The 12,817-nt window shown below is 40.9% G+C and overlaps 1 protein-coding gene across 7 annotated transcripts in view; it reads left to right on the top strand.

Annotated features, from left to right (window-relative positions):
* The window catches only part of KIF24 (kinesin family member 24), a 74,937-nt gene that overhangs the window by 50,095 nt on the left and 12,025 nt on the right, over nucleotides 1-12,817 (top strand). For all 7 annotated transcript variants that reach the window (XM_040481493.1, XM_040481491.1, XM_040481490.1 and 4 more), the window contains 3 exons: nucleotides 3,812-3,933; nucleotides 4,813-4,918; nucleotides 12,524-12,595. In XM_040481493.1, coding sequence (XP_040337427.1) covers nucleotides 3,812-3,933; nucleotides 4,813-4,918; nucleotides 12,524-12,595 — 300 coding nt within the window. The remainder of the gene's footprint in view (nucleotides 1-3,811; nucleotides 3,934-4,812; nucleotides 4,919-12,523; nucleotides 12,596-12,817) is intronic.

Raw genomic sequence — 12,817 nt, 5'->3', positions numbered from 1 at the left:
CTCTCTCTCTCTCTCTCTCTCTCTCTCTCTCTCTCTCTCTCTCTCTCAAAAAATTAACTAAAAAAAAAAAGGCAGAAAGAAGTTTCTTGTTAGTGTTTTATATCATCACCATCGATACTCTCAGTCTACAAGAAGTCAGCTGAGATCAAGATGGAAAGTTGATATAAATTATGGATGCCCTCATGAACATTTACTGACTCGAAACAACAGCACTTGCTAACTCAGGTGTTGCACTTTCTCAGGTGTTACTGTACATTCTCGCTCAAGTATCACCCATGTGTTTGCTCAAGTGTCACCCTCAGGTGTCATCTTTGAGTGTCACCCTCACAGATCACCCTCAGGTTCACTCAGGCATGGCCACTTGCATGCCTGCACAACTAGCAGCCGTATTTTTCCCACAGGATTGTCCTTCTTCCAGGAACTCTCTCCTTCAAGTGTATTTTATTACCTGGTCTTAACAATGCAGACACAAGGTCTTCCCTGCCTTTACCGAGGACGCACTGACTCCTCACATTTCTCAGTTGTGGAATCAAGATTTCTTCTGTCAGGGAATTGATGAGTATTTTTTCAGTTGTAGAGATTTACAGATTTTTTTTAACGTTTATTTATTTTTGAGACAGAGACTGAGCATGAATGGGGGAGGGTCAGAGGGAGGGAGACACAGAATCTGAAACAGGCTCCAGGCTCTGAGCTGTCAGCACAGAGCCCGACGCGGGGCTTGAACTCACGGACCGAGAGATCATGACCTGAGCCGAAGTCGGCCGCTTAACCGACTGAGCCACCCAGGCGCCCCAGATTTACAGATTTTTAAGTCATTTCGATAGCCACCTTATGTACTTATGGGCATCCATTCTCAAACTTCTCATAAACCTGTTTCATATTTTATCATTGCCCTAATCGCAATTGGTAATGGAGGCCCACATGGCAAAAGCTTCCCCTAGATGAGCCTCGGTTGTATGCCAGTGGTAGAGACTTACTATGCACACAGTGCCTATGCTACTGACATGCTCCTAGCCCTCCTTCAGTATATGCACAGAAACCTTAGTGATTAAAGCCTTATAACCATACAGAGGTGGGTCCTGGTGCCATGTATCCTTCAGCATGTCCTTTCCCTTTCTGAGCCTGAAACATGTGGATGATAGTAGATGATTGGGTTGGATGATACAGGAGGAAATGAGATAACATATAGAAAATGGTTGGTGTGACACTAGTTCAATTCGCCACATCTGTTCTTATTAATAGTCTTTATTAATAATGTCCCTGAATGTTACCCAGGCAACAGAATTGAGCAGTTGTCTTTAGTTTCTTTGGTGGCAGTTCCCCATTTCACTACTCACATAACATGTTTTGTCTAAAGGACCTAGATTTAGAAATTTGCCCAATAGACTTTAGTTACAGAAGGAAGAATTCAAGAAGGAGGAAGTGGTAGAGGAAAAGGAAGCCTACTGATTTTTCAGTTGATTGCACTATTTTTGCTTGGCTCCTAGACTTGCATTTTCCCCCAAATATTTTGGTTTTCCCTTTTCTTCTTCTTTTTTCTTTTTGGTTCACTTGTACTGGGGAGCCCGTGGAGTCTCATGTTGATCTGCAAAGCTCTATTTCCCCAGGAAACTCTGTTTTACATTTCTGAAAAGAAATAAAGTTTTGGAAGTTTACACAAAAATGTTTGTTCTTGGGGCACCTGACTGGCTCAGTCAGTGGAGCATGCAACTCTGGATCTCAGGGTTGTGCGTTCGAGACCCACATCAGGCTCTCTGCTACCAGCATGAAGCCCACTTCTCTGTCCCCATCTCTCTGCACCTCCCTCACTCCTGTTCTCTCTCAAAAATAAATAAACATTGGGACACATAGATGGCTCAGTGTGGTTAAGTGTCTGATTCTTCGTTTCAGCTCAGGTCATGATCTTACAGTTTTGTGGGTTCGAGCCCTGTGTCGGGCTATATGTGCTGGCAGCATAGAGCCTGCTTGGGATTCTCTCTTTACCTCTCTGCCCCTCCCCTGCTTGTGCTATCTCTGTCTTTCTCAAAAAAAAAAACAAAAAAAAAAAAAACAAAAAATTTTTTAAATAAAAATAAATATTAAAAAAAGTTGATCTATCTGATGATCTTTATAAATGGAGTCATTTTTACTTGTCAGAGCCCAGGTGCTTTATTTCACTTTCTGAAAGGCATGGTGATTGTAGCCTGTTTCTGAAGCTGAGGAAACTGAACCAGAACCAGAAATCCTTCATGCCTTCCCTAAAAGTCATTAGTCAGGAAAGGTATCCTCAACACATTAGGTTTTCTGGGATGTACTCACAGGTACCTAATGCATCATGATGGATAAGGTGGACAAGGTGCATGAAAAACCAAGTGTAAAACTTTATAACAGAACCCCAGAAACCAACTTTTCTTGACTTCCCTGGGGGTGAACCACAAACCATCTTCTAAGCGTCTGTCTGTATCCGCTGTGCCTAGCTAGGCCTTGAGGCCTTTCTCAGCTGTGTGTCCCTAGCATCATTACTTTCACGTGGCAGAGGCCACCTGGCTTCTATCCCTAGCCTGACGATATTTGACCTATGTGACCTCGGGTAAGTCACTAACTTCTCTGTTTCTTCCCTTATCAAGCATATTGTTTATACAAATGTAGAGATTTAAAGGATCTCCCCTGTCTCTTCGTGGGGCTTGTAAAAGACCAAAACCAACAAGCAAAAAACAAAAAGAGGTGTGAGAACCCTAAAACTAGAAGGAAATACACCAGAATCTTGTTTACTCTGGATTTATGTGAGGTATATATTTTCTTGTTGATAGTTTTCCTACATTTTCCAAGTTTTCCACAGTAAGCATGTCTTTCTTTTCTAATAGAGAAAAAAGAAAAGTTTGATAAAAAGAACATTACACATCATCCTTGCATTAGTCTATGTACGCACAAAGTCAGAGTGACAGGAGAGAGGCCAGGATAAAGAAGTACATTTGAACTAGGTGGGTCAGTTACAGATGTGCCTGAAGCAGCCTAGCCAGCATCCAAGCTTAGTTAGCAGTGCAGGGCAGGGGGACCTGCCACACCCAGTGTAAGGGACTACTGTCACTCTTAAGATTTCTAATTAGCAGTAACATACTAGCTCTGCAGCTGACAGTACAGTGTTATAAATTAACAGGTTCTTCTCTTTATAAAAAGATTCATCGGATAGACCTATTACACTTTTAGCAAGCTATTTACAAAATGAGTGCATCTAAAATATTCTAAATTTGATTCTAAAATACAATTCTAGGGGCACCTGGGTGGCTCAGTAGGGTAAGCAGCCAACTCTGGATTTCAGGTCATGACCTCGTGGTTTGTGAGTTCAAGCCCCACATCAGGCTTTGAGCTGACAGGCTGACAGTGTGGAGCCTGCTTGGGATTCTGTCTCTCTCTCCCTCTTTTTCTTCCCTGTGTATTAGTCATTCTGTGATACACATTTCTGTCCTTTGCTTTAGTTACTAAGATAGATGGCTACTGTGGGACCTTGCTTTGGAGACAAGTCATGCCCTGGAGATTGTAGTCAGGCTAAATCTATCAAAGGTATAAAAAAGAGTTTATGAGATCAAGAAGTAAATTAGCTCTTCAGCTATTAAATGTTCTCCCCCAAGGTGAGTATTCCACATTGTTTGCATTGCTGTTGGGTATTTACTCTGTATGATTTAATGTTTAGGCAGCTTTCTGCTTAGAAGGAAAATGACTGCAGTGTACTGACAAAGGTATATGCCTGGTCTCTATTGCTCTCAGCCAATTCTTAGAAACCAGAGGGCTTTTTTATTTCTTGGGGAAATCACCCTATGGATTTTATTTTCAGGTGATTCTGAAAGGCAGCAAGGAGCGCAGCACTGGGGCCACTGGAGTTAATGCAGACTCCTCCCGCTCCCATGCTATCATCCAAATTCAGATCAAAGATTCAGCCAAGAGGACATTTGGCAGGTGAGCTGGAAATATGCAAGGAACTGCATTGTCTGCCTTTCCGTAACATGACTTTGAAATATGTGTTATCAACAACAGAACACTCTGCCACCATGGAGTTTTTAATAAATATCAGGGATACAGAGTAGAGTTGTTAGCCCTGAAATAAATCATTGTATTAAAGTGCCATCAGTTGATTAACCATGAAGTAATGACCTATTGTTGGTCAAGCCTAAGTTATTAAAAGGGACATTGATTGCTTCTAACATGAAACACAGTATCAGCAAAGGAATAGTAGGAAATGCATCTCAGCTTACAGGCCAAAAAAAAAGGGGAGGGGGGAGAGAGAATTAATCTAGCCTTCTTGAAAGAAGCCATAAGACAATTGAGTACATTCATTGCTTCTCTGGTGCTATCTTAGCAAACTCTGCCACACTGATGGATGAGCCTATCTCACCTCTCAGTAATGAGTCTTTTTCTTTTCTTTTTTTTTTTTCTTTAAACTTTTCTTTCTTTTCTTTTCTTTTTATTTTTTTGGCTGGAAAGCAGCCCACAGAAGTTTCTATTTAATTATCTAAGTGGTCACATACGTGATTTGCATTGCAGTCATTTAGCTTTATGGGAAGAATGGCGGGGTTTTTGGTGGGGGGAAGAATGTTTTATTAATTTTAGTCATACTTTCTCACAAATGATTAAAACCAATGGAAGTGTCTGAGTGAACAGTGCTATCAACAGCTGACAGATCAGGATCTTAAAATACTTTTGGAAAGCTGACAGTAATGTCTTTTCTTTCCTGAGGATGGGCCAGTGTTAATTTCTTCCTGCCGCCACAAAATGCTGACTGTTGTAAAAATAAACGAAAGCCCCAAAGAAGTTATCTTTGCTGTGTCTTTTCTCTAGGATCTCTTTTATTGACTTGGCTGGCAGTGAAAGAGCAGCAGACGCCAGAGACTCAGATAGACAGACAAAGATGGAAGGTGCAGAAATAAACCAGAGTCTTCTGGCTGTAAGTTGTTTGACAACTTTAATCTAAAAATCCTTCTTGAGGGGCACCTGGGTGGCTCAGTCAGTTAAGAGTCCGACTTCAGTTCAGGTTATGATCTCATGGTCTATGAGTTCGAACCCCGTGTCAGGCTCTGCTGACAGCTCATAGCCTGGAGCCTGCTTCGGATTTTGTGTCTCCCACTCTCTTTGCCCCTGCCCTTGCCCCTGCCCCTCCCTCCCTCCCTCCCTCTCTCTCTCTGTCTCTCAAAAATAAATAAACAAACAAACAATTAAAAACTTAAAAATTTTTAAAAATCCTTCCTGAGAGATTTTGTCCCTCTTTACATGCAGCCAGAGTGGGTGAGGGTGGCTGGGTGGAATCAGTAGAGCAAGGGCATGCTCTTAGAGTCTGGCAGTGGAATTCCAAGGTTGGAATTGGGCAGAGGCTGCCCAATCAGATTCTCAGCAAAGGAACACACAAGTATTTCTGCAGCTGCTAAATGGTTAACTTAGGTAAGCTTTCTCCCTCTCATCAAATTTTTAGATTGTATTAAGTTTTCAAACATACAAAAGTAGAATAAATCATTTAATGACTTCCCAAATACTTGCACCCAGCTTCAACATGTGAAAAATCTAACTAACCCTTCCCTTGGATTATTGTAAAGCAAATCCTGTCATCCTGTCATGTCTTCCACAAATATTTCATTATCTCAAGGAGATGAGGGCTCATACTTTCTTAAATATACCTGCAATGCCATTATCACACCTAAAGAAATAATTATGTTATATTATCTATTATCTAGTAAATGTTATCCTTCCTCCAGTTGTCCCATAAATGGCTTTTCACAGTTGGTTTGTTCAAATCAAGATGCAAACAGGACCCTTGGATCATTTCTGATAGTCTCTTTTATTCCATATCAGTTCTTCCATTCTCTCTCTCTCTCTCTTTAATATCAATGTATTTGTTCAAGAAAACTGGGTCACTTGTCCTATAAGATTTCCTGCATTCTGGATTAGGTTGACTGCATCCCCATGTTGATGTTTAACATGGCACTCTGTTCTCTCTATTTTCTGTAATGTGGTTAAGGTCTGTGTTTGTGCTGTACAGTACAGTAGCCACTACGCCACATGTGGCTATTGAGCACTTCAAACGTAGCCAGTCTGAACTGAGATATGCTCTAAGTGTAAGATACACCCTGGATCTTGAAGCAGGCATAATATCTCATTAATATTTTTCATATTGATTACACAATGAAATAACATTTTGGATGTATTGGATTACATAACATGTAATTAAGATTAATTTGGAGTGCCTGAATGGCTCATTCGGCCAAGCATCGGACTCTTGGTTTTGGTTCAGGTCATGATCTTGAAGTTCGTGGGATTGAGCCCCGTGTCAAGCTCTGCGCTGGCAGCATGGAGCCTGCTTGGGATTCTCTCTGCCCCTCTCCTGCTCATGAGCGCATATGCGCGCGCTCTCTCTCAAATAAATAAATAAACTTAAAAAAAGATTAGTTTCATTTTTTTTAATGTGAAATTTTAAATTACACGTATGATTTGCATTTGTGGCTAACATTTCTATTGGGAAAGCACTGTTCTAGAAGCTTGATGAGATTGGGGTTCTGTTTTTTGACAAGAATTCATGGGTAGTTTTTAGACTTCCTATAGGAACATGTCAGGAGGTACAGAATGTCTGCTTTTCTCTCTTTGTGATTTTTTAAGAATTGAGAAAAATTCAAGTGTCAGCTTAATTCCTCCATTATAGTTTCCTATCACACTTTTTCATTGAGTGGTTTTAGCAGCCGTTGATGAACATCGCCTGTATCTGCTGTTTTATTAGAGAATCCAAAATGATGATATTCTAATACTCCTTCTTTATTAGCTGGAAAGAACTTTCCCTCAACTGTCTGATTCTGAAATATAGTTCATACAGTAGAGACCAGATAAATTCTTGCTTCTTTGCCTTTACTCACCATTTTGCAGAATGACTGGTGTCCTAGTAACCTAAACATGACCAATGAGTTTGTTATTTACTTTTTTTTTTTTTTTTTAATTTTTTTTTTCAACGTTTATTTATTTTTGGGACAGAGAGAGACAGAGCATGAATGGGGGAGGGGCAGAGAGAGAGGGAGACACAGAATCGGAAACAGGCTCCAGGCTCTGAGCCATCTGCCCAGAGCCCGACGCGGGGCTCGAACTCACGGACCGTGAGATCGTGACCTGGCTGAAGTCGGACGCTCAACCAACTGCGCCACCCAGGCGCCCCTTTTTTTGTATTATTATAAACTCATTATAATCATTATTCTTTTTTGCTATTTAAATTGTACATATTTGGCCAGTGGGAACTTTTTCAAGTATGTTCCTTTGTTTTTTTGACCAGCCCTCTTAGTCTCGAATAGCTTCCTGGCTTTCTGGTATGACAAGATAATCTACACTCATCTTGTACGTTTCCTTTTCCAGACCTTGAATCAGCCAGTTCTTCAACAAGCCTTGGTTTTAGAAGGAAATGGCATTTAGAGACCATTAAGGGGCACTAGGGGTGCTTATACCATAAGTGGGTTAGTAGACAGAGCTAGGAAATAGATTTTTTTTGAAAGGGAAGGTAGATCAGGGATTCATACTAATAAATTAATTCAAAAATTAAGATTACAAGGGTTTTGGTTAACTTTTTTGAATTTATATTTCCCTTCTCTCCTATGCTAGAATTCTTAGTTCCTAACATTAATTTATTAGCTCTACTTCAGTATGTATACATTTCAAAATAATCCTAACACTACTCATAATATGATTACTGAATTCAAATTAATATTTCTTTGCAGTTTCTTTTTCGCTCTTAAATTGTATCTGGTTAGGGATGTGTAGTCTTAATACTGTGTTGCAAAGTCACTTGATAAACACACACACACATACACACACACACACACACACACACACACACACATTCAGTACATTGAATATATATGTATTCAACGCTGTTCTCAGAAGTAAAAGGGTAGCATACTGTAAACACTTTGCTTTTTTCCCTGACCAGTATCCTGGAGGTCCCTACACGATTCTATATAAAGATTTTCCTTATTCCTTTTTGCAGCTCTACAGTGCTGCCTGTGCTCCTCCGTATTATTTAAGTCCTTTTGACCAGAACTGAAGTCTCTAGCTAGGTACTTTATTTCTAGGCCTCATGAAGGATAAATTGCAAGGCTAGAAAGGTGAGAGAGCATCTATCTTTATCTTTTTAATTTTTGAATAATTTTAAGTTTACAAAAAGATGCAAAAATAAATGCCCAGCATTCCTTCACCCAGCATCCATAATAAAATGCTCTAAATCAGGAAATTAACATTGGTTATAATACTATTAACTAAAAAAAGAAAAATTTTAAAGGGGTGCCTAGATGGCTTAGTCAGTTGAATGTCCAACTGCTGATTTCAGTCATCCCAGGGTCATGGGATCGAGTCCTGTGTCAGACTCTGTGCTGAGCATGGTGCCTGCTTGAAATTCTCTCTCTCACTCTCTCTCCCCCACCCCCACCCCCGCCTGCCTCTTTCTCTCTCTCAAATAAAAGTTTTAAATATTTAAAAAAGTAATAATACTATTAACTAATCTACAGACCTTGTTTTAATTTCACCAGTAGTCCCACTGATGTCCTTTTTTGGGTCCAGGACCTTTTATTGCATTTAGTTGTTCTGTCTTCATAGTCTCCTCAGTTTTTGTTGTCTGTGACTTTAACACCTTTGAAGAGTGCTGGCATTTTATTTTGCAGATTGTCTGTGGATTTGGGTTTTCTCAGATTCGATCAAGGTAAAGAATTTTTAGCAAGAACACCACATAAGTTGTGTCCTTCTTGGTGGATCATATCAGGTGGTGCATGAAATCAGTATGTCTTACTACTGGTGATGTTCACTTTGATCACTTAAGGTGGTTTGTGCTAGGTTTCTCCACCGTAATGTTACCATTTTTCCTTTTGTAATTAATATCTTATGGGGAGATACTTTGAAACTATGCAGATATCCTATTTACATCAGACTTTTGCTGCCTAATTTTGGCATCCATTGATGATTCTTAATCTGCAACAATTATTGTGGTGTTTACCTGGTGGGATTTCCTGTTCCTATCACTCTTTTTACATTAATTAGTTGGAATTCTGCTGTAAGAAAGAGCTGTCCTTCTTCTCCAATTTATTTATTAGATTATAACAGTAAATGGATATTTCTTTTATTTGCTAGATTATAATACATTTCTATCATTATTTTATTGCTCAGATTGTCCCAGATTTGGCCATTGTGAGCTCTTTCAAGTTGGCTCCTGTATCATTTTGATATATATGCCCTCATCATTTTTTGTTGTTGTTTATGTATTTTGAGAGAGGGAGAGAGAGCACAAGCAGGGGAGGGGGCAGAGAGAGAGAGGGACAGAGGATCTGAAGTAGGCTCTGGGCTGACAGCAGAGAACCTGACACGGGGCTCGAGCTCACAAACCGTGAGATCATGACCTGAGGCGAAGTCTCAGGCTCTGACTGAGCCACCCAGGCTCCTCATCCCCCATCATTTTTGAGCATATCCTTGCCTTTTGGCCTTATAAGATGTCACACACACATCTTTATGCTTTCCCTGCCCTAGCCCTGTAATCAACCATTTCTCAAAGGAGCCCCAGAACCAATAGCATTTACCGGTTAAGTTTCTAAGACTCAGATGGATTAAGTGAACTGGCCAGGGGTCCATATTCTCTAGCTACAAATCTGTGATTCTCATATGTAAAATTATGGTCCAGGAATCAAGTATAAAACCTGGGAAGAAGTCCATGTGAAGTCATACAACCTCTTGAGACTGGACTATGTCTGTCTCACAAGGTCAGTAGCATGCAAAGGAGCCTAGAAACAAGCCTTCAAAAACCGCATCATAATCTTGTGCTTTGTGGGGCTCCACGGGGTCTCAGTTAGTTGAGCATCTGACTCTTATTTTCAACTCAGGTCATGATCCTAGGGTCATGGGATCAAGCCCCACATCAGGCTTTGCACTGGGCCTGGAGCCTACTTGAGGCTTTCTCTCTCTACCTCTGTCCCTCTCTCCTGCTTGTGCTCTCTCTCTTTCTCTAAAAAAATAAAATTTAAAAAAATAAATAAAAATTTTAAAAATATTTATTAAAAAAATCTTGGGGTGCCTGGGAGACTCAAGTCGGGTAAGCATCCGTCTTGGGTTCAGGTCATGATCTCGCAGTCTGTGGGTTCAAGCCCCGTGTCGGGCTGTGTTGACAGCTTGGAGCCTGGAGCCTGTTTCAGATTCTGTGTCTTCCTCTCTCTGCCCTTCCCCTTTTTGCACTCTCTCTCTCTCAAAAATAAATATTTAAAAAAAATTTTTTTAAATCGTGTGCTTTGTAAGGTGCACAAAGGTACACCTTATTTTCTTCTTGGGTATTCCCCTTAGTTCTCCCTTAATAAGTTTAATAAAGTATACTTCCCATTCTGATTCAACAGGGCTAAAGGGACTCAAGGACTCATAGGGATTGGTGGCCACACTTGGATTTGAGTATGTAAGGGGCAGGTGTAACTCAGGGGCAGGATTTGGCTACCTGTTTGTCCCTTTTGGAGAACTGTCCTAGTGCTCAAGTTTGGGGTATTTGTAATAAAAGAGGAAATTCCCTTATATAGGTTTCTCTATCTGAAAATAGAATTTTCCCATGAAACCTTTTGTAAGCCAAAATGGCATAAGGCAAAGAAGTGATTACCATTAATTTATATGGGAAAAGTGTGTGCATTCCCAAAATGCCAAAAATAGCCTGTCTTCGGCTTTTCTGATACCTTAAGATACATCTTGCTAATGGGTGTACAAACTAAATCAAAATAAAGCACAGATGGAGGAACCCAACTGGCTTAGTCAGTGGAGCATGTGACTCTTGATCTTGGGGTTGTGAGTTCAAGGCCCACATTGGGCTTAGAGTTTACTTAAAAAAAAAAAAAACTATTAAAAGATAAGGGACACCTGGGTGCCTCAATTGGTTAAGCATCCAACTCTTGATTTCAGATCAGGTTATGATCTCACAGCTTTTGAATTCCAGCCCTGTGTTGGTCTCTACGCTGACAGCACAGAGCCTGCGTGGGATTCTCTCTCTCCCCATCTCTGCCCCTCCCCCGCCCACTCTCTCTCAATACTAAGTTAGTTAATTAAATTAAATAAATAAAACACCGATGGAGATACAGTTCTGCTGAGATGTTGAATGTACTTCCCTGGGAAGCAGTTGGACGGTACCACTCTTGCCGCTCAGGGTACACGCACTGCACCTGTAAAGGCTTGTTGCAGAATAAACGCTGAATACTATTTTTACTTTTTACCTTACTTTTTAATGTTTATTTTTGAGAGAGAGAGAGAAAGCGTGTGTGAGCATGGGTGGGGGAGGAGCTGAGAGAGAGGGAGACAGAATCTGAAGCAGCTCCAGGCTCCAAGCTGTCAGCACAAGAGCCCGACACAGGGCTTGAACTCAAACTGTGAGATCATGACCTGAACCGAAGTCAGACGCTCAACTGACTGAACCATCCAGGGGCCCTTACTTTTCACCTTTTAAAATAAAAGTGAAAATCCTCTTTAAATTTCTTTTAGTTAGCACTGGTACTAATGTAGGCCTTTTATAAAAGTGAAATGGCATAACCTGAACTTTCAGAAAGTGGAGGATACTTGTTCCCTCTTATATACTGCAGCTTTTTGGATAGAGAGGAGTTAGCTGTGGACCTCAATATTTGCCACTAAGAACAGCCATAGCAAACTCTCAAGGCTAATTACCTGTTCTTGGTGAACTCCAGCATGGGTACTTCCAAGGATTCCTTCCATCCTCTTTCCTCCCTTCCTTTACATTTACTTTATTTTAACCTAGATACATGACTCAGAAATAGGAGATCTCTTCTCCCTCCTCCTGTTCCCCTCACCCTTGCTGTTCTGTTCTTTCTGATGAGCATGTTACCCCTGGAGGTCTACATATGTGGATCTCTGAGCGCTAGTGATGTTCAAATGTGCACTTTTTTGAGGGGCTTATGTCTAGGAGCAAGTGGTATGTCCTTGCCTTTGGGACACAGTCCCTGCCTTTTTAAAATAAGAAGGTAAAAAATAAAATGAGAAGGTAGACTTAGGTGATTTCCCAGTTCCTTTCCAGCTCTGACTCTAGAATTTCTCCTGTCCCACTGAGAAAACTTTTATCTGAGTCTACACTTGAATCTACACCTATAGGTATGCATGTGGGAGCAGGGAGGTTGAGGGAGTCAAGTAGATATTCTCTCTACTTCAGCACATCCATAGCTGATAATAGTATAAGAGGAGATGAGAAAAAGGGAGGTGGCAAGCCAGAACTGCCACCACATCAGCTTGGACTCTGGGCCTTGTGGGAAGTTACCTGGTTTGTCTGTGCCCTGCTATCAGGGCTAATTCTAGGATCACAGCCTTTATGTTGGGTGGCCCTTAACTAGACACAGCACAGGATGTTGTTTCCCAGTCTAGCTTGATTCTTCTTGTTGGACAAGAAACTACCAGGGCATTTGAATTCCTTTTGGAGGATTGCCTAAGTGTGGCTTATTTAAGAAAAGTCTGATCTGTTAACTCTCTCTTTGCATGTGATATATGATGTGTTTGTTGTTATTCTACTCTGCAGCTGAAGGAATGTATCCGAGCATTGGATCAGGAACACAGCCACACTCCCTTCAGGCAAAGCAAATTAACTCAGGTAAAGTTAAATGTGAGCTTTGAGTTTGTTCTCACTTGTTCTTTCATTCATTTGTTCATTCAGCAAAGCATCCACTGCCAGCAATGCATGATGCTAAGCTTCGGGGTCCAGGGAAGGAAAGGGTCACATTCTTTCCAGGAGCCTGGAATGGGCTCATTCCAGGATGCCCATTCTAGAGAGGGGCATCCTCAGGCAGAGATGCCTGTGGTGGGAGGCAGCTGG

The sequence above is a fragment of the Herpailurus yagouaroundi genome, unplaced genomic scaffold (genome assembly GCF_014898765.1).
Source record: "Herpailurus yagouaroundi ecotype Mexico unplaced genomic scaffold, PumYag 160, whole genome shotgun sequence".
In the NCBI taxonomy this organism is placed as follows: domain Eukaryota; kingdom Metazoa; phylum Chordata; class Mammalia; order Carnivora; family Felidae; genus Herpailurus; species Herpailurus yagouaroundi.
The sequence above is the reverse complement of the archived record's forward strand: the minus strand, read 5'-3'. Positions and strand labels throughout refer to the sequence as shown.